Source organism: Equus quagga, chromosome 5, assembly GCF_021613505.1.
Source record: "Equus quagga isolate Etosha38 chromosome 5, UCLA_HA_Equagga_1.0, whole genome shotgun sequence".
In the NCBI taxonomy this organism is placed as follows: domain Eukaryota; kingdom Metazoa; phylum Chordata; class Mammalia; order Perissodactyla; family Equidae; genus Equus; species Equus quagga.
The window spans coordinates 90,928,115-90,948,877 of record NC_060271.1 but is presented as its reverse complement, the minus strand read 5'-3'; the positions used below and the strand labels follow the sequence as shown (position 1 = coordinate 90,948,877).

The window sequence follows — 20,763 nt, the reverse complement described above, 5'->3', positions numbered from 1 at the left end:
GGGCCCTGTCCCCATGCCAGCAGGGGCAACAGAAGCAGCGGCAGCAGAAGCTCTGACTGCCCATGGGTCCTGTCCCCATGCTATTCCACACTATTCTCTAAATAAAAGAGCACTACTGCCAGATCTTGAGAGTCTAAGAAATCTTTCTTTCGACTCCTCGGCTCACCGACCCCGCATCACTTAGAACCCCTATGCTGAACCATGTGTGAAGTATAGTAGCATGGTAAAGAGCACAGGTTCTGCAGCTAGACTGCCTGGGTTCAAATGCCGTCTCTGCCACTTCCAAGCTGTGTGACCTTAGGCAGGTAACTGAACTGCTCAGAGCCTCAGGTTCTTCCACTTTAAAAAAGGGACAATAATATACATACTTCACTGCTTTTCTTTACTTAACTATGAAAAGAAGCAATTAGGACAGGGCCTGGGACATAGTAATAGCTCAATGGCTGTGGTAAGCCTTTACTATTGCTATCACTGTGGTTTCCTCCTTTCATTTGACTTTTTAACAAGAATTCAAAGGCCAATTTTAGAGAAAGCCCAAACTGAAGAACCAGAGAAAGGAAGAAAATCACCAGTCAATTTTTTAAGTTAAAATATTTGCTATATTTCAACCATTTCTAAGTTAAATGTCTTTTATCTACTTTGATGTTCATTGCTCAGGGCTAGTCTGCAAATTCTGCTCAGCATAAGTCATGGTTTATCTTATTGCCTAACTTAGATGTGATGGGTAGCCAAGAATTGTGGCATGAACTTTTTTTTCAGGGACAGAATGAATCCTCTAGCTGGATTAAAGATGCCCTTCTATTTTGGAATGCTTTATTGTGGTATTTTTCAAGGTTGGTTTGGTTTACCAGAGAAAGGGTGCCAGTGGGGTGGCTTTTATAGAAAAGGTAAGCTTTTGCCAGAGACACTCAAAAATCTTTTACCAGACCTTTGCAGATCTCTGGCTCCTGTATTAGCCTTTCCAAGTAGTGCTTCCTTTACCTAACTTTGCTCACATATTCCCGGTCCCTTTTCATCTAATTTATAAGGTGTACAAAGCATTCATCAGTTTGTAATGGTCCCTGTGATTTCAGTATAGATGACTACTCCTCATGCATTAAATAGTGTTCTATAAAACTATGTATAAATGAAATAAAATGTGACTCTATTGGGGGATTTTAATACTTCTACTATTACAAGTCTTCCCTCTTTCAAGGCACTCTGTCTCATTTCTTCCATTACGTCATGGAGATGTGCAAAGTGAAAATTGCCTAGCACATTTTTCCTTCTGAGAGAATAATGGAAAATTTTTGAATTGCTGAGATTATTGGAATGTCTATTACCTAAAAGCTAGTGTTGACAGTGAGACCAATGATGTGTGTGTGAGAGAAACAGAGAGAGAAAGGGAGACAGGGGGATAGTTTAGTATCTAATTTACGTAATTAATTTCTATAACATGAAATCATCCTATATATTTAGCTAAGGAAAGTTAATATGACTCATCTAAAGACTACAGATCCACAATACTCTTCCTATGAATATGAAACCATGAATAATAGGCAAGTTCCCAAATAATTTGGAGTTCATGGATGAAGCTTGTCAGTATTGGCATATGCAGAATTTTAGAAGAGTGAGTACTGTTCTGCTTTAGTTTTAGAATATATAACTTTAATGGAATAGAAGACCATTTCATACTTTTGCTTAGGCTGGTGGCAAAAGGGAAATCTTTCTTTGTTGACTGCTGAAGCAATAGCAATCTACAAATTTTAGTGGGTTCGAGCTAACCTGTAGCTATATAGTTTTAAATTTTTATGTAAATGAAGTAATAATAAGTTAAATGTACCATTTTGTGCAAATTAAGGGTGCCCTTCCCTCTTTAACCTTTTCCCTTCTGAATTGTCTAGCACCTCCATCCCATCATATTCCAAACCTAAAGTCACCAATCCAGGATGACCAGTGACTGAGCAGAATGACAAAAACCTAACTGAAGGCCATTGAGAATCCAGGGTATGATATAAAGACAAAATGCCTCTCCAACCACCCCATGAAGATAGATAAAATCCCTCGAGTATTCAAACTACATCTGGGAAAAGGCACTAGGAATGAGTAGTGGTGAGAAGACTTCTATAGAGTGAGGGCAACAACTCTGATTGATAGTATAACCTCTAAAATGATGCATTATAAATCCAAAGGAGTCTTTTAAACAACTGGAGACTGGGTTTCCCCTACTTAACAACTTATGATTTTGTTTGGGTCACACGTTAGTGGTAGTGATGACTGGAGGTAGTGGAAAGAGTTGGAAAGGGGTTGGTGGGTTTGTTAGCCATCTGTGAAAATGAGGACTGCAGAGTTAAAGAAAACAATCAGAGAGTTAGTCCACTATACAAATAACAATTACTTTTTTGCACATCTGAGTCAATGTATATAAATATTGAGTCCAGTACAGATAGAAATATCGACAGAACTTTCTTACAAGTGTTTCAGACTAGAAAAATAATACTGGCTCCATCTATAAGATTTATAGGAGTGTAAATATCCAACATGGGAGAGTGACCAAGGAGCAAATAATAGGAATGGTTACATTAATATAGAAGGGGAAAAGTCTGTCCTCTGAACAGAAATTTGCTTGTATTTCCATGAATATAGTCAATATTTTAAAAGAGAAATCTTAAGAAGAAGAATTTGGTGTGGCTAAATGACATAGTTTTAGTAAAAAGTGACCAACACTACAGTATTCGTCTATCTGGTGGAGGAGGGAAATACCAAGGCTGGGGCTTTCAAATGAAGAACTGCCTAGTAAGGAAGACAGTAACTACCTGTTCTTAAATAGAGCTCAAACAATCCCATAATCTAGGTCTTAAATCTAGATGGAAAATGTCTGAATACTGCACCTGGACTCACCAGCTATTTTTAGCATTCAGAGCAGGAGAAATTGTTTTTATCTTGAGACTTCTATTGATCCTGATTTCGCTCTCTGTACTCCAAGAGCTCCCAGAAAGAGGTGACACTTAGGAACGACAAGAAGTAGCATCATTTCCTGGTCTGGTCCGTAGTTCCTATTTAGTATAACTCTACATCAAGGGTTAGGCATATAAAGAAGGAAGCAGTTTCTTCCAAAGAGTAATCCAATAGAATAGTTTCTGGGTTCTTGAAACTCTTGACAGTTACATTAAAACACTTAGCAATTCGATCTTTCTCTTGAAAAATACCCGTAGACCTCCTGGAAGATGGGAGATCTAATTGCAGTTTAGTCATCCAATAATTCCAAAAAAGCCAGCTGAGAAGTCTATTCAATAAATTCCTTTAAAAGCCCAAAGAGCTCTATGGAAACTGATTAGCTATTTTCTATTTCTATTACACACCAAGTAGAGGGAAAAAAAATAAAAGGCAAACCTCCAGGCATGAAATGATCAACATAATTTCCCTCTCCAATATTCTTCCACCTTCAATATCTTTTACCATCTGGCCCACTTTGCCATTCTTCTCTGCCTTAGACCAGTTTCCTTACAGGCACCATTGGACTTAAACTGTCAGAAGTCTCTGATTTTCCTAATGTTGATGGGGCCATTTTGTTTTGCATCAATTCAAGTACAAATGAAGTTTGACTTTTACAAAAGGAACTTTTACGAACATTTAAAGAGAAAGTTAAATGATTTTATACTGATCAAATGCAGATTTCACCGAAAGCTAGTAGTATGGCTGGCATAGCTCATAAGATCTTGTCCTATTATCTTTTCTTAGTCATAATCTTTTCTCATGACCAGATGAAATTACTCAGATTGCTATGCTAAGGCAGACATAGGTTGTGTCCCCTGTCACGTTGAAGTTCTTAGGAGTTTTTGATTTTGTATTAGAATGGCCACCTTGGTTCTGGGGTCTGCTGAGCTCCTGGTCTACAGTTATTTTGACTGTTGACTGTTATCTTTTATAGTCATCTGACTTTTCCTTGAGCACCTGGATGAAGAAGGCACATTCCTATTGGGCCCCTAACAATGCTTCCTGAGGTTCTGAAAGAAACATCCCATACAGCATTTATCATTGTTGTTTGCTCTTTTGAATATTATTTGAGTTGTAGAGCCACTGGTGTTCCATATTTTCCTGGATTCTGAATTTGTCTTATCCAGTCTCCTAGAAGACTCTTCAAAGGCCAGTCATCAAGATCATTTCTACCAGTAACACTTTACTTCTCACCTAAGTTAACAATCCACTTTAGTCTCAGAGTCAGTTTTTAATAAGTGGCCTCAGGCATGATGCCTGTTTTTGTTTTTGTTTTGTTTTCCTGCAATGGTTAAAAGTCCCCTTCTTATTATAAAGCTATTGCTGCATTTTAGGTTGTCTGAGGGCTTCTTTAACTATTATCAGCCTGATATCGATATCAAGGTTTTGCTCGTTGACTATGCATACAGATCTTACTGCTTACTTCCTTAGGTCTAATAACCTTAAATTAATTACCATCTCACGATCTTGCCATACTCCCAAGTTTTGGCATGGACAAGAAAAAATAAAAGATTTTGTTTGGTCAGATTATACTTGAAATGCCTATTAAGATCCCTGTAGAAGTATCAAGTAGGAAAGTAAATATATATGCTTGAAAGTCACTGAATTGGTGAAAACTTGCAGGGCAGATTGTACTTTTCAAAGATGGCAGCAACAATCTCTCCTATCCCACATGCTCTTCTCTATTGTGATCTTGACAGTACCCATGAAGAGGTGGATCTATGTCTCTGCTTCTTAAATATTGGCGGGCTTCTGGCTTGCTTGTAATCAGTAGCATGGGGTGAAAGTGATGCTCATGACTTTTGAGTCTGGGTGAGAAGAAGCAATGCAATTCTGTCTGTTCCTTGGATCACTCATGCTTAAAGCCCTGAGCCACCATGTAAGAAGTCCTAGTACCCTGAGGCTGACATACTGTGAGGAATCCACCACATAGTCATCGGTCTTGGTCTTCTAGTCCAAACATGTGAGTGACCAAACCTGCAAATGATTCTAGCCCTCAGGCTGTGAGTCACCCCTAGCCTGCAAATCATCTCAGCAGGGGTAAGCCATCCTCTCTGTTTCCTTTCCAAGCTCCTGATGCACAGAATATATGAGCAGAACATAGCTGTTGTTTTATGCCACTAAGTTTGGAGTCTTTGTCACTTCAAACGGTAAGTGAAACAACTAGGGATGTAAATTTTGGAGTTCACAACACCTACATTGCATTTAAAGCCTTGGGACTAGATGGAATAAAAAATGGTCAGTGTCTGCTCTCTGAGTAGAGACTGAGAAGAGACAGATTAAGCAAAGTGGATTTAGAAGGAATAGCTAGTGGCCTAGAAGAACCACCAGGAGAGTGGGGTGTTGTGGAAGTCCAAGGAAGAGAACTGAGCTTGGTAGTAAGGCATTGTTTGGTGATGAGACCAAGAGTAAGTTTCCAATTTCTTCTCTTCCCTCAGAGTGATTGACCTCAGTCAGTGACTTCAGTAAGAGTTAAGAAAAATCATTGAAGTGGAAAGGCCAAATAAAACAATTTTAAATACATTTTGAAATGATATTAAAAATGATTATTTAGATTTCAGATCATTAATGCTTACCACCAGTATCTTCCAGCTGTAATTTCCATAATTCATGTGCAACCCAAAGAATAGCCTAGTGCTTCCCAGGCCTTTAAGATCTAGGTAAAATGAATTCCAGACCTTTCCTAAAATTTCTGTGCATTTTCAGGGGCTTTTGTTCACATGGCTACCTCTGGACTGCCACTTCTTCATGTGCCATCTCTGATTTGAGTCACATCTCCTCAGATGTGAAACGTGGACTCTTCAATTTACACACTTATACAAACTGAAATGAATGGAAGGAAGGTAGAAGAGGAGCTGAAATCATAGCAATCCAAACAACTTTGAGTGAAACAGTAAACATTACCATTCTTTAATATTTCTTTGTCTATCCTACAACCAATGTCTCCACAGTGATCTCTTACACCATCCAATATCCAGCTTTATATCATCTCTCTGGTTGGTCTCTCTTTCACTTTTTGTTTTGCTTCCTTCTCTCTTACTCTTGGAAAACTCTAGGAACTCCACATTTTTTCTCAGTTCTACAGAGCAATTTTCCCTTCGAAGTGTCCAGCAAATGACTCTCTTCCATAGGAGGGTGTGGTTATAAACAGATAGAAAAGAAACTGCTCTTACTTTTAACTCATTTTTAATGTTGTTTTTTTTCCCCTCAGCTTTTTAGTTACTTTACTCAGGGAGGTTTCTTGGTATATGTTCTGACTTTTACACATTTGAAAATATCTCTATTTTGCTGTCATGCATAAGGATAAGTTGATTGTGTTTAGCATTCTCAAGTCACAGTCATTTTATTTACAACTCTGTGGTTGACACTCCTTTCTTTTATTTAGTGTCATAGAGAAGAATCTTTGAGGCCCATCTCATTTTGTAGGTAAGTAGATTTTTGCTCTGATATTTTATAGATGCTTTCCCTTATCTTTGAAGTTTATTATCTATCCTTTCTTTTGAATTTTAAAAGAATTTTATGTTTTATTCTACATATTCTACAGTTTTGCTTTTTCAGATGTGACAAATTAGGTTACTTTCATCCTTGGTTTGTAATTTAGAATTATGTTATTTATCTGGGTTTTTTTGGTCCATGGGAATTTTTTTCTAGCATGCTTTGTGGAAGTCAGAATAATGACGCCTCCAAAGACACCATGTTCTAATCCCTGGAATGAAGAAAGGTACTTTGTAGGTGTGATTATGTTAAGGATCTTGAGATGGGAAGATCATCCTGGTTTATCTGGATGAACTCAATGTAATCATGAGGGTCTTTGTAAGAGGCATAAAGAGGGTCAGAGTCAGAGAGAAATACTGGAAGATACTACACTGCTGGCCTTGAAGTTGGAGCATGGGGCCACCAGGCAAGGAATGCGAGCAGCCTATAGAAGCTAGAAAAGTCAGGGAAATGGATTGTCCTCTACAGCCTCTAGAAGGAACACAACCCTACTGACATCTTGACATTAGGATTTCTAGCCTCCAGCCTTGTAGGAAAATAAATTTGTATTGTTTAAGTCATAACTTTTGGTAATTTATTAAACAGCAATAGGAAATTAATACATACTATCTTTAGTTTCATAGGTAAAAATGTTTTAAATTTTATTGTACATATGAATCAAAAATTTTGAGAATAGTTTTCTGTTTATTGTAGTAATTTTATTTTAAGAGAAGATAGTTTTGGTTTTTCAAAGAAGGAATGTAGTCTAAATTATAGGACTTATCCTTAAGTTGGTATTTTTTCTCAGTTTGGTCATCCACAGAAGGCTATCTATGCTTTCCTAGTCTTGTTTTATGGCCAAGTAGAAAAGGATACAGTTTCTGTTAATCTTATATGATTCCCTACTAGTATCTCCCCTCATTAGATCAAGCGATAAATGGAAAAAGTTATGATATAATAGTGTATCTTTGATGTCTTACCAAATATCATGGTTTCTGGAATAACTCTTTCCTCTATGATAGAAATAAAGTAACTAAAGCTCCCACCCAATGCGAGTGCAGATAGTGTGGTTGTTTGCTAAATAATTTCTGAGGATTCCAGGTAAGTGCTTACAAATTTTAATAACCACTCTTGCCATTTCTCACTATGAATCATTTAGAGAATGATTAGTGGCTAGGGTAACCTTAAAACGTAGATAGTATCATGTTATTCCCTTTTTTAAATTCTTCAGCATCTCCTTGTTTCACTTAGGAAGAAGAAGAAAATCTTTAAACTCACAAACTTTGACATTATTTGTCCTCTGCCTGCCTCACCAGGATCATCTGCTGTGATCATCTCTCACTCTTGTCCTTTTGCGGCCTTAAACACACCAAGTTCCTTCCTACCTCAGGACTTTGCATATGTCCTTTTCTCCATGCAGTGTTCTTCCTTCCCCTTGTCTGCCTCCCAACAACTCTTCACCCTTCAGGTCTCATTTTAAGTGTCATTCCCTCAGTGGTTTCCCATGACCTTGCCCGCCATTTGAAATTAACTCCTCTTGTCACAACTTCTAATACAATCCTATACATTTTCTCAAGATTATTTAATGCCTGTCTTCTCCAAAAGGCTATAAGTTTTAAGAAGGCAAAGAATATGTCTTTTGTCACAGTCTATCTCTAGAGCCAAGCTCAAGTAATATTTGAGTAAGTGAATGAATCTGAATTGCTGTTTTTGGCTTCTCCATAGTGATTTCTGGCCGTTTCATTTCACCCTCTGTTTTATTCCATTAATTTGTCTTAGCCTCAGAGTATGAATACCGCTTCGCATCTTTGCTTTTCATTCCCTAAGTCAGTGCTAAAGGAAGGCTCACATCAGGTTGCAGGTTTTTTTAAATTTCATTTGTTCATTCAAAATATTTGCTGAGCAACTATACACAGCTATACACTAGGCACTATTCTAAATGTTTAGTGGTTCTCTCTTGGTATGCGGAGAAAACTGCAAGGTTGCCAGCTCATTGCTGCAACAGGCCTTGCAATGCCAATGATATGGTCCAAATCTTTTGGTCCACATAGGTGAGGTGGTACTTCTGATGATGCAGTGTGCCTGCATTTCACCTTTGACTCTAATACTTCCAAATTTCAGAGGGCAGTGGCATTAATTGGTCAGTGTTTTCTCTACTGTATTAGGGGTACATTTCTCTTTGAAAAGAGGATGTTTGACATTGGTGCTCCATGGCTTCCTTCAGTTCAGTTCTATCTGTATTACTTTGAACAGAAATGTCATTATCTTGTCCAGAAGTTTCCAATGATTGTTTCACCAAACTATGGTCTCCTTACTCTCTATCTTGTCTGTTATCTGTTTATCAGTTTATTTTGTCGTGGATAGCCCATTCCGGGAAATTATTATGTATATTAAAAACTTGAGTATCCATATAGCATGAAATATCCTGTAATAGATTGTCCAGATAGCTGCAGAGGAAGATTTCATGACTCTGGTAACATTTGCATTTCATAGTTGATTGAGTACCCTTGTGAAATGAACAAGCACTGCCATGAATATTTCACACTGTTGATTCACTCCAATATCTTGGCGTTTGAGTGTTCATCACCCCTATCAAATCAACTCAGCATTACTAACTTCACTTCTAGGCAATAGGATTTTTGTGGCCTCCTCCATAACTAGGAAGAAGAGAGAAAGCTCCACAGGGTATGAAAGAGTGCCAGAATTCCTCCATTTTATAAGAGAATTCAAGTGTCATCAGGTGAAACCCAACTATGTATGTGTGAAAATATAAAACACTAAGGTGTGGATAATATTCAGATATAAAATGAGATTACTGGGTAAAACACTATGCTCAAAATGGAGTTCTTTTGAACTGTATCATTGGGGAATAATCCTGGAAGGAAGAACTTCCCACACTAGTTATTGCTGTTATCCATTAGAATGACTTGATAAGAGTGGCTTATAAATATCCTTTTAAGTCCTCTTATATGCCTGGGACAGTAAATAAAGCATAATCTTTGCAGAGCTGAGACTAACACAATATATCATCAATTGTATTCAATTGCTTCCTGAAGTAGTCCCATTAAATGATTTTTTTCTTACCTAATATAGTTTGTAAACAGAAAGTAGAATATAAGCAATGTTATATTTCATTTCCCACCGAGAAAAGAGAGTATATTTGATATAATATTATTTTGGATCCTCCATATTGAAGAAAAAGAATATATACCCTTTTAAACTCTAAATTACATTCTACTGGGTATGTAATTATGTTTAATTAGAACTTTAGAACTTTTTTAAAAACAAATGTGATTAGGTGGTGGGTATATCATTAATTTCATTTTATAGAGATAACATGCATGGATTTTTCTTTGTCATAGTAAGTAAAACATTTCAAAGAGCTAAAATAAAATATTAATCCACAGCCATCTTTCCTAATCCACATCCTGGGATAACTCAAAGTAATCAGTATCAGGCTGGTATCTATCTCCCACATTCTTTTCTATGCTCATACGGGTAAAATTAATATAAACATATATATATATATATATATATATATATATATATATAGGAAGAATATGTGAAAATATCCAAGACAATATCAAAAATGAACTATTATAAAATTATGGGAATCAAAATAGTGCGGTATTGGCTGAGGAATAGACCTTTCAGATGTACACCACTCTATAATCTGTGTGGCTATCACACATGGGCTTGAGTGTTAGCCTCCTGCTCAAGTTTCTAATGATCCTCCATTGTCTATAGTAGTGCTGTCCAATAGAACTTTCCATGAGGATGGAAATACTATAACTTTTCTGTCCAATAGAGTAGCCACTAGCTATACGTAGCTATTGGGCACTTGAAAAACGGCTCATGAAAGTGAGGTACTGAATTTTAATTATGCTTAATTTCAAGTAATTGAAATGCAAATGGTCACAAGTGGTTTGTGGCTACTGTTCTGGACAGCACAGCTCTGGATTTCAAGTCCAAATTCCTTATCAAGCGTTTAAAATCCCTCATAATTTTGTCTCAGAGCTCAGGCTTACAGGGCCTAAGAATAAAAACTGAAAGAGAGTGGTGCTGCAAACGTGTGAAAGGAAAGCCTAAAAGCAATACTTACATGACACATAGGAAAACTGCTCTTACTGCTCCTTTGACTACATCATCAACTCTATTCTTACTGAAAGCACAGCTTCTGCTTAAAAATTACTTCAGCCCGTTTCCCTTCCTTCTTTTCCAGCTTATGTTTGTGATTATTGCAGACATGTTACTTAAACAGAAAGAGGATGTCAAGTGTGAAGATAGTCTTATGATTAACTTTTTATGATGCTCGTATTAGGGGAATGGACAGGGTAGGACTAACACCACTTTTCGCTAGCTAATATTAGGTTTTACCACATTCAATTGTTTGAGAGATAATTTGATACACATTTACTTCCAATTGTTTGGCAGCAGGGGTCTACTAATTAATATCTCTGGAAAAGATTTTATGGAGCCTGTTGACAGATGACATTCAATTTTTTTTTGTATCCTTGTCTTTCATTTATAAGGACAATCACGAATTAGGTCTTTGGGACAAATCAGTTCATACTTTGTAATGGTCTTATATGTAAAGAATGCAAAGGACACAGATCTTTGGTTTGATTGTATATCTGATACGTTTGAGATTCCATTTATCTCAATACTATTATTTTCAAAATTTCTATATCAGCAATTGCTTAGCTCTCCAGGGATTGTGTGTTTATGAGGGCAAAAGGCCTCCTGATTTTTATAAAACAAAAACTAGCTCTCCTTTGGCAGGCAAAACATTTCCAGTGAAGCGATCTCCTTTTCTCACATTAAATAACAAAGATTGGATTTTTCTAAATGTTTTGTCTATGCAACATCTTTAACACTTTGATTTGAAACGATCTTGGCCTTGTAAAGTATGCTCACTAAACGGTTAAGTTTTTATTTTTTGTTTGAACCAGTGTAAGCATTTTTCAGCACCTGGTCCTTTGAAAAGCAGAATCCACGCCATACCTACAAGTTGGCACACAGCCAAGAAAGTCCTTTTGTGTGCGAGTGCTTGTGGTGAATCATTCATAGTCTGTAAGATCTATCAAAATAGCGTTGTTTGAAAACCTTGTTTTCCCTATTTTTTTCTCTTCTGATGACTCATACTTCAGTGCTTTCATGTCTAGATTCTCTTTTCTTTCTTGTTCCTCATCATGTTCATTCAGAAGATGTTCTTTAACTAGTTCCAAAATTTATATTTCTATATTCTGTCAGTTTTCATCTTGAAACATACACACAGCAATATGCTCTGAATCATAAAATTCCACATTAAATCCCCACACTTAAAAAACGTCCACATATTCTCAATACAGGTTTACCTGCTCTTCTGATCCCATTTTTTTGGTACAAATTTATTAATATTTTAAGTTCACTGGCGCTTGAACTTCATCTGTTAGGGAGATTTTGGCTGCAAGAAACATAGAAAATAATGCTAAGTGGCTTAAATGATAGGGACACTTAACAGCCCATGGAAGAATATGAAAAGTATGGCGGCTTCAGGGTTAGTTGAATGAATATACAATAATGGTCTCAAGGACTCCGGTTCTTCCCATCTTTCTCTTCAGCCATTCTTTTCTTTTAAGTCAGTTCTATTGAGGAAAAATTTACATGTAATGAAATTCATACATTTTAAGTGTACGATTAAATGAGGTTTGACAAATGTATAATCATGTCATCACTACCACAATCAAGAAATTAAACATTTCCATCATTCCAAAAAGCTCCCTTTAGCCCCTTTGCAGTGAATCCCATCCCCCTAAACTTGTCCCTGGCAATTTCAATGGGATTATATAGTACGGACTTTTTTGTCTTCTTTCTGTCATATAGCATCATGCTTTTGAGATCCATCCAGGATCCACATACTTACCAAAACTTGGTATCCTAACAGTGCTTTTTGAAGTGCAAAAGCTTTTAATTTTGAGGAAGTTAATCTATCAATTTCTTCTTTTAGGTTTTCAGCTTTTTTCCCCCCAATTTTTAATTTTTTTTATTGAGGTAACGTTGGTTTACAACATTACATAAATTTCAGGTGTACATCATTATATTTCAACGTCTGTATAAACTACATCTTGTTCACCATCAAAAGCCTAGTTGCCATTTGTCACTGTACACATGTGCCCCTTTACCCCTTTTGCCCTCCCCTCTTTCCCTCTGGTAAACACCATCAACTTTTTTTGTACATTCAAATTACACAAAATCAAAGATTACAAAGATTTACCAAATCCAAGATCATAAAGACTTTCTCCTAGGTTTTCTCTCAAAAGTTTTATAGTTTTAGCTCTCGTATTTAGATTTAGGTCTATGATCAATTTCACAATAATTTTTATGTAAGGTATGAGTTAAAGGTTGAGGTTCTTTTTTTTCTTTCTTTGTATATATGGATATCTAAGTGTTTTAGCCTCATTTGTTGAATGTTCTGCCATTTCTGGTATATTAGATTTGTACTGTATTCTACCCTCATGGTCACAAGATGACTGCAGAAATTCTAGGCATGACATCCAGAATGACATCCAGAAGAGACCATCTTTTATAGAAGTGTCCAGGAAGCTTTTCTTCACCTATTATTACCCACACTCCATACATTCTTACTGTCTAACCAATCACTGGAAAGGGGAATGAGGCCACCATGATTCATTTATTCATTTAACAAGAAAATAGTGTGTTTTCTATATGCATTCTAAGGGCTGGGAAAATAGCAATGACTAAAACAGTAAAAATGCTGCCTGCTTTCATGGAGCAATTTACTGAGGAAGACTATTTATCTATTTTCAGAGTAAATAAGTAACCTGTATAATATGTTGTTGTACAGTAGTAAGTGGTAGGAGGAAAAAAGGCTATGAAGTATTGTGGGTAGGTTGAAATTTTATATAGGAAAGCCCTCACGGAACTGACTTTTGAATAAAGACTTGAAGAAAGTGATAGAGTAGACCACACAGATACCAGATTGAAGAGTAGTCTAGGCTGAAAAAAAAGTGCAAAGGTCCTGAGAACAGCAAGGAGGCCACAATGGTTGGAGAGAGTAATAGCAAATGGGGGAGGGACAGAACATGTAAATCATTGTAGGTCAGTCATTCTCAACCAGCGGCAATTTTGACAAACTTTGCTAATGTCTGGGGACATTTTTGGTTATCATAACATTGTATTCTACAATGCACAGAAGAGGCCATCTCTTGACTCTCCTCCCCCTCTCAACAAGAAATTATCTGGCTCAAATATCAATAGTGACAAGGTTGAAAAACACTGCTTTAGGTCATACTAGGTGATGAGGATTATTTTGGGCTGGTTACTTTTAAAAACTGCACACAGGAGGGAAACTCTGAAAAGTAGAATTTGCTTGCCCTTTGTTAAGAAACATTTACATTTGTAAAGGAAATCTCCATCTGTGAGGGTGTTTCCCTCTCTGCACCAGGAAGAAGGGGGGATGACCTTATCTCTAGAAACTCTTAATGGGGAAGACAAGGACTTAAGTCTGCATAATAATCTTACTCTTGTTTACTGTACTTGTCTGGTAACCTCATGTAACTGACTCCCCACCACCACCAACATCCTCCTTTGTCTTTAGCTGAAGATGATATTTAAGGTGGTGGCTTTGATGAGCATCAAGGGAGAGAAGCCCAAGGTGCCCTGCCCTACATACTGATCTATATCATCCTTCAGGAAGTATAGGACATCCTGACTTAATCCAATCTGATTCTTATCTAAAGTTATAGGACCACCCAATAACCAGACCCCACCTGCACTGATACCATTTTAACTATTTTTTTCATGATCTTTCCTTTGTCTTGTAAAGAGAGAACTCACATACCTATGCCTTAAATTTAGCCCTACCTTCAACCCATGTTTGCAGCTCTTTACTGCCCATGGGTCCTGTCCCCATGCCTGCAGCTCTTTACTGCCCATGGGTTTTGTCCCCATGCTATTCCATACTATTTTCTAAATAAAGGAGCACTACTGCCAGACCTTGAGAGTCCAAGAAATCTTTCTTTCTACTCCTTGACCCACCGAGCCCAAATCACTAGGGACTGGCTTATACTGAATGAATTAGAATAACACCAAAGTGTTTTGAGCAGAGAAACAATTTAATTTAAGCTTTTAAAAAGATCATGTGGCTGTTGTGAATAGACTGACGAGGCAGAAGCATAGAAAGTAGAATAGCGTTTAGAACGGTACTACAATTTCCAGGAAAGACATGAGAGTTTGGACCATGATAGCAGCATGGGTGGTGAGAAGTGATGAGATCTGGATCTATTCTGAAGGTTGAGCTAACACAATTTACTAACTGCCATAGACTGAATGTCTGTATCCCCATAAAAATCTAAACCCTAATGTGATGGTATTTGGAGGTGGGGCCTGACAAATAAAAATGGCAAGCAATAGGATATGGGAGAATATGAGGAAGCCATTTTGTGTAAACCTAATTCAGCCTGACCCTGTCATTCCAAAAGGGCCTGACCACGGTCATTGAGCACGCATTGTATATCTGCTTTAGATATTCCCTATGGCAAGAACAAAGGCCCTTGAGATAAAGGTGCAACTTCCCTCCCCCTCCCAAAGTTGGCATTCCCTTAAGCATTAAGCATCTTTCCTTAGGCTAGGAACTAATTGCTGCGCTCACCTGTGACCACCCAGCTCGAGACAATAGACTTGCCTCCTGCTACACCTGCCAAGATAGCAGACCCACTACCTGCTGTGTCCATCAAGTGCTGTGCTGATAGGGCAATCTTGTGAGTATTGTGGGACTGACATTTCAATCATATGTGAAACGACCTGTTTAGGGGTATATAACCACTTTGTATACCTCACTTCTTCAGTGCCCTTTCTTCCTTTGGGAAGAAAGGCCCCGGGCCATGGTCCTCAGATTTCAGCTCAGAATAAACTCTCCCAAATTTTCATTTATAGATTGGTTATGGATTATTTTCGTTGACAGGCCTTTGGGAGGTTATTAGGTAGTGAACTTCCCAGCCTTCACCAGTGTGAGAAATAAATTTCTGTTGCTTACAAGTCACCATCTGTGGTATTCTGTTATAGCAGTCCAAATGGACTGAGGCACTAACATACTGGATATAGAGGTGTGAAAGAGAGGAGCCATGTATGGGCCCTCAAGAGTAATCTGTTGTGGCTGGAGCTGCATCTTCCTAAACAAAGTAACCTGGGAAAGTGGCTAAAAACCTGAACAAATCTGGAACGGGAGAAAGAATGACTATATCGATGTTAGGATAGGCAACCAACAGCATCTGTGACATATTTATCTTACAAAAATAAGAATGGACATTGTTGGATGAGTGATTAAAGGGCACAATTTTCCACATAAAGACTGTTAAATTACTTTAAAAATGCTTTTATATCCACAACCCTGTGTTTTAAGAAATATCTTCTCCTGCTGTCTTTTATTTGGTGACAGCTTGAATGATATAGGAAGTCCTAAAGTCTTATTCTACCAAAGTCTTTAAAGGACTTTGATTTTCCTTTCAGTATTTGCATCCCAAGCAATTACTGATTTCCTACATAGGACGCTGATATATTGTTTAATAATTGCTTTCTGAACATTTTTTTTGTCTACCCTAAAATATAATTTCACTATGAGTCCTTATTATCTGTTAGAAAACTACTAAATATACTTGTCAATTGTCATAATAATCTCATGACTCATAACCGGATAAAGATTCTTTCCTTGACCGAACTCTACTCAGGCTCCCCCGAGTGCTCTTACCACGGGCCTTGATGTTTGGCCTCCCAGTGTCCTCTCTACCGTGTCAAAGTGAGCAATCAGCCTTCGGGAGCGCTGGCTACTGAGGTCCTGGGACAGGGAGCTGAAACCGCTCAGACAGGAGTGCACGCCGTGGGTGTTTCCCACAGCCCGGCTGCCGGCTCATCCTCCAGGCGGGCGGCCGCGAGCGTGCGGCAAAGACGCGGCTCCCTCTCCGAGTCAGACCGCCGCTCGCTCTTCGCCTGGCGCTTCGCGAGCGCCGAGAGGCCGCCGGGAGGACAGCGCCGGCCGCGGCCCGGCCTAGGCTCCGCAGGCCCCCGGGCCAGCGTCTCCGCCCCGAGCGAGGCGAGCCCCGCCGCGGGGAAGCGAGTGTGGCCCCTCGGAGGGCCGGCTCGAGCGCAGGGCCCGCCTCCCCGAGGGGTGGAGGCCCCGGCCCCGCCCGGCCCGGCCCCCGAGGCCCGCGGGAGGCGTCGCACGCGGCCTGGCGGCGGGGCCCCGAGCGCGCGCTCAGTCTTCTCTCGCCGCCGGAGCCCGGGGTGGGGCAGGCCGGGTATCTCCGCGCCGGCTCTCTGCCGGCCCGGCTGGGAGGAGCTGCCGTCGGAGGGAGCCGCCGGGCCTCCGGGCCGCATCGCAGTCTTCGGCCCCCGCGGGGTCCCTCTGCCGCGGTTGGTTCCTTCCTCCTTCCCAGCTCGGAGCGGGAGCCCGGCGTCCGCGCCTCGCGTGGGCCCGAGCGCGGGTCGGAGGAGGTCGGCGGGCACGGTGGGGTTTCCCTGCTCGCCTGCCGGGCCCGGGAGGGCGTGGGCCGGGAAGTTAGGCTGCAGGCGCCCGCGGGCTTCGCGGTGGTTCGGGCCGGGGCTGGCCGGGGGCCCGGGGCCGCCGACGGGGCCAGGCCGGGTGGTGGGCGGCGCTGACCCCCCGCCTCCGCCCTCAGGGCCGGTCGCCGCGGCTGGCAGGCCCCAAGCCCGGTCCTGGCTGGTGTTCGGCCTCTGGGTACCGGATTGACCGGGAAACTCGTGTGAGCGCGTTTCATCCTAGCGCGGGCAGGGACCCAGAAGCAGGAGGGACCCCGTGGAGGGGACTGGCCTAGAGAGGAGGCTGCCGCTGCCCTCTGGGAGAGTGACCTGGGCATCGGCGCCCAAGATGTGCATTTTATAGTCAGAGCCACCTGCCCGGTCCAAGTTCTGATGCCACGGACTTGCCCCCAAACCGTGCTTATCCTCTTTATACTTATTTAGAATTTACGCTCTGCTGAAAAGTTGTTCTTCGAAGGCTTTAGGTTTTAAATCAGCCAATACGTATTGGACACGAGCATACAGGAAGTACTAGTCAAGGGGAACCCCCGCAAAAACCTTTCCTACATTAGGCGTGGTTCACCGTCTAAAACCCGGCTTCCCTTGTGCTGTGCTAGGAGAAGGACCGGCGAATATTGTTAAGAGTTTTGCTGTGTTCCTTTGCTTTACCTCGGGCGTTGCTGCTAAGGAAAAGATAGCAGGGCATTGGATTCAAGGAAATGAAGGAGGGAAAACCTATCAAAAGGAGCAGAAACTTTCTCATTCGGAAGATGGGGAGATTATACAACGAAAACTTGACCTTGACTTTCATTTCAAAAGCACTCGCCAGTTTTTAAAAATTCTTTGAAATAAGAGGATTGCAGTTACCTTCACATTTAAATTAGTTTCAAGCATATATACTGATGATTTTTTTTCCCGTTAAGAAGTTTTCTCTTCTAGTTCAAAATCTCTCATTGTGAGATTCACTAACCTGTGTGCAATTGTAATTAATTGACTAAAGTTGTATGGCAATACTATGGAGTCTATGCACTTGTTGGCAGTACCCCCTTGATCTCTAAGGAAAGGCAACTTTCACTTTGCTGAGGCTGGGGAAGGCAGAGGGTACAGAGAAACAGCAAGAAGCTGAGAGAGTAATGTGCCAGCCCTGAAACTGCCCCGTGCCGTAGTGCTCTGCTAACTTACATGTCCAGGGCCCATTTAGCAAAATCCAGGGCCATTTAGCAAAATCCAGGGCCCATTTAGCAAATGTCTACTGAGTAACTACTGTGTGTCGGTTGCTGTGCTCCGTGATGATATACGTTGCCATCGTCCATGTTTTCCCAGTCCAAAGCTGTATTCTTTCCTAGTGCCTGGAGACCCCATCTTTGGCACTTAGCATTCTCAATGAAAGAAGTGTTTGCATGTGTATGACCTTCATTTTCTCTTTGTCATTGGAAATTGTTAACTCATTTCTTAAGGTTTATTCTGCACTGCTAATAGGTATTAGAGACCCCCTAAATGAATTTTGGAAATGTTGAGTTAAGTGAAGTTGAACAGGTTGGTTGGTTTGTTTTTAGTATCGGTACCTCTTAGATTTCGATATTGTAGTGTCTGTGAATCTTGAATTTGAATATAGTGAGGGCTTTCCCAAACCCAGCTCACTTCCGAATCCTAATTTCTAAGAACCTGGGAAAGTGCCCCATAGAAATTTATTTTAACTGGAGTTTTTTTAATTTTTATTTTTAATCACTTATCTCACCCCTTCTGCCAACAGAAGTGATGGCACCGAGAAGAAATGAGAAATACAAACTTCCTGTTCCCCTTCCAGAAGGCCAGATCCTGGGTGATACAGAAGGACAGCAGTGGGTGCTGGGCAAAATGATTGGCTCCGGAGGATTTGGATTGATCTATTTGGGTAAAGTATAACTCTAAATTGCCAAATATTCTTAGATATGTACCTGGGATTACTTAATAATATTTTGAAAATTGAAACTTTGAAATAGAATTCATAAATATACTTTATTAAGTAAGATAAAGTCAGTTAATGTTTAATAGAGTGTCTAGGTTCAAGATGTGATTGACCCCACTCCTTGTCGTCCATGTTTTTCTGAATGACTCTTAGAAGTCTTTTCAGAGCATAATTACACAGTCTGCCAGACAAAATGTTAACGTTCTTTTTCGAGAGTGTGTTTTCCTGGAAATGTTGCTTTTCACAGCTCAGAAACTACGACTGTATAAATACAAACACTTTGTGTTTGTGAATTTTAATCATTAATATTTAAATAATACAAAGTTCTGGTCATTTCTTAACTGGGCTTCACTAGAGATTTGAACCTTGATACCTCCAGGCGTCTGTTGCGTGGAGTGCGTTAACTTCTCCCCTGTGCATTTAGCGTGGTACTAGTTATGAGTCCTCCTTGGGATAACTGAGAAAATAGACACTCAAAATGATTTTCTGTGTTCTTTGGTACAGATAAGGAACATTGGTTGAGTATATTTTTACACTACATTTAAAAGTTTAAAAATTGTCCTGAATTTGAAAGGATCATTCAGGGCTACCTTAAATCTATAATGGAATGATCAGGGGATATCCTTTACAAGGCTATATTTAATGAATAAAACAAGATAAATATTAGTGATTAAAAAAAGATTCCCCTCAAGGATAAATTCTCCTAAATGTATTGACTCATTACATCGTTTCTGTAGGAATTTAAGAAGTTGGTAAAGACCTCCTTTGGAAGAATCTTGGGTTCCTCATTAAACATTTCAAACTGTAGGGGAGGAAAGACTTTCCCTCTACCCTCCTAGGTTCGATAGCAGGGTCTATGAAATAAACTGACAAGAGGCAGATTAACAGGAGGAAAGGTATACAAATTTATTAATTTTTAATGTTACATGCATGGGGATATCACAGGAAAAAAAATGTGAATACCGCATAAAGCGGTGAGATTTGAGAGCTTATATACCATGTTAATAGGGGAAGGGGAGAGGGTATGTAGACCACTTCAGGGAAAGTAAATGATTTTTAGGAAAGATGAATGGGTCCTTAGAAGAATAGATGGAAGATATGCTAGTTTGTGACAAAGTGTCTGTGGGAGTGGTGTCAACTCCTAATCTCTTCTTCTGTGATAAAAGTCAGTCTTTCCTGGTTGATGAAACTCCCCTGGCCAGGATTTATAACAGTTGAGGTGTTTTTGGAGGATCTGTCTTTAGGCAAGTAAGGGGAGTTCAGAGAAAGCCTCTCCTTGTGTTTGCTGTTTTTCAAGTGCCTTCAGCTCAAAATAATCCTTATGCCCAAGAGGCATATTTTAGAGTGGCATATTCTGCCACCCTTCATGAGCGAGTTTCATGGATCATGAAGGATAAAACTCCTCTTCTGATAAAATTAAGATTGTAGTTTTGAACAAATTAATGAAATTCAGTCAGTAAGTAACTGCTTATTAATCACCTCAGTGTGTAGTGGGAAAGATAAGACCAACACAAAAAAATTGTATGGGCTAAATAAAGGACAGTTTCCCCATTTAAAGGGTTTGAACTTGCTTGAAAAATGCTGTGATTATAAATACTAGATTGAGTGACAGAGACAGCACTGTTCAATAGAAATGTAATAGAAGTCACATGTATAATTTAAAATTTTCTAGGAGCCACATTAAAAAAGTAAAAAGAAACAGGTGAAATTTATTTCAATAATTTATATTATTTAATCCAACATATCTGAAATATTTTCATTCCAATGTGTTATCAATATAAAAAAAAGTTTTACTTTTTTAGTTAAAGTTTTCAAAATCCAGGGTATAT

At 39.5% G+C, this 20,763-nt stretch overlaps 2 protein-coding genes across 8 annotated transcripts in view; one reads left to right on the top strand and one right to left on the bottom strand.

Annotated features, from left to right (window-relative positions):
• Positions 1-16,824, bottom strand: part of LOC124239398 (myosin IC heavy chain-like) — a 36,267-nt gene extending 19,443 nt beyond the window's left edge. For 2 of the 5 annotated variants that reach the window (XM_046661239.1, XM_046661240.1), the window contains exon 1: positions 16,199-16,824. In XM_046661239.1, the coding sequence (XP_046517195.1) occupies positions 16,309-16,824 (516 nt within the window). In that variant the 3' untranslated portion in view covers positions 16,199-16,308. Of the gene's footprint in view, positions 1-11,182; positions 11,897-12,020; positions 12,078-16,198 lie in introns of those variants that run through there. The other 3 variants (XM_046661238.1, XM_046661237.1, XM_046661241.1) reach the window with 3 other exon arrangements.
• The window catches only part of VRK2 (VRK serine/threonine kinase 2), a 95,146-nt gene continuing 91,061 nt past the window's right edge, over positions 16,679-20,763 (top strand). The window contains exons 1-2 of one of the 3 annotated variants that reach the window (XM_046661230.1): positions 16,679-16,860; positions 18,740-18,880. In XM_046661230.1, the coding sequence (XP_046517186.1) occupies positions 18,745-18,880 (136 nt within the window). In that variant the 5' untranslated portion in view covers positions 16,679-16,860; positions 18,740-18,744. Of the gene's footprint in view, positions 16,861-18,739; positions 18,881-20,763 lie in introns of those variants that run through there. The other 2 variants (XM_046661229.1, XM_046661231.1) reach the window with 2 other exon arrangements.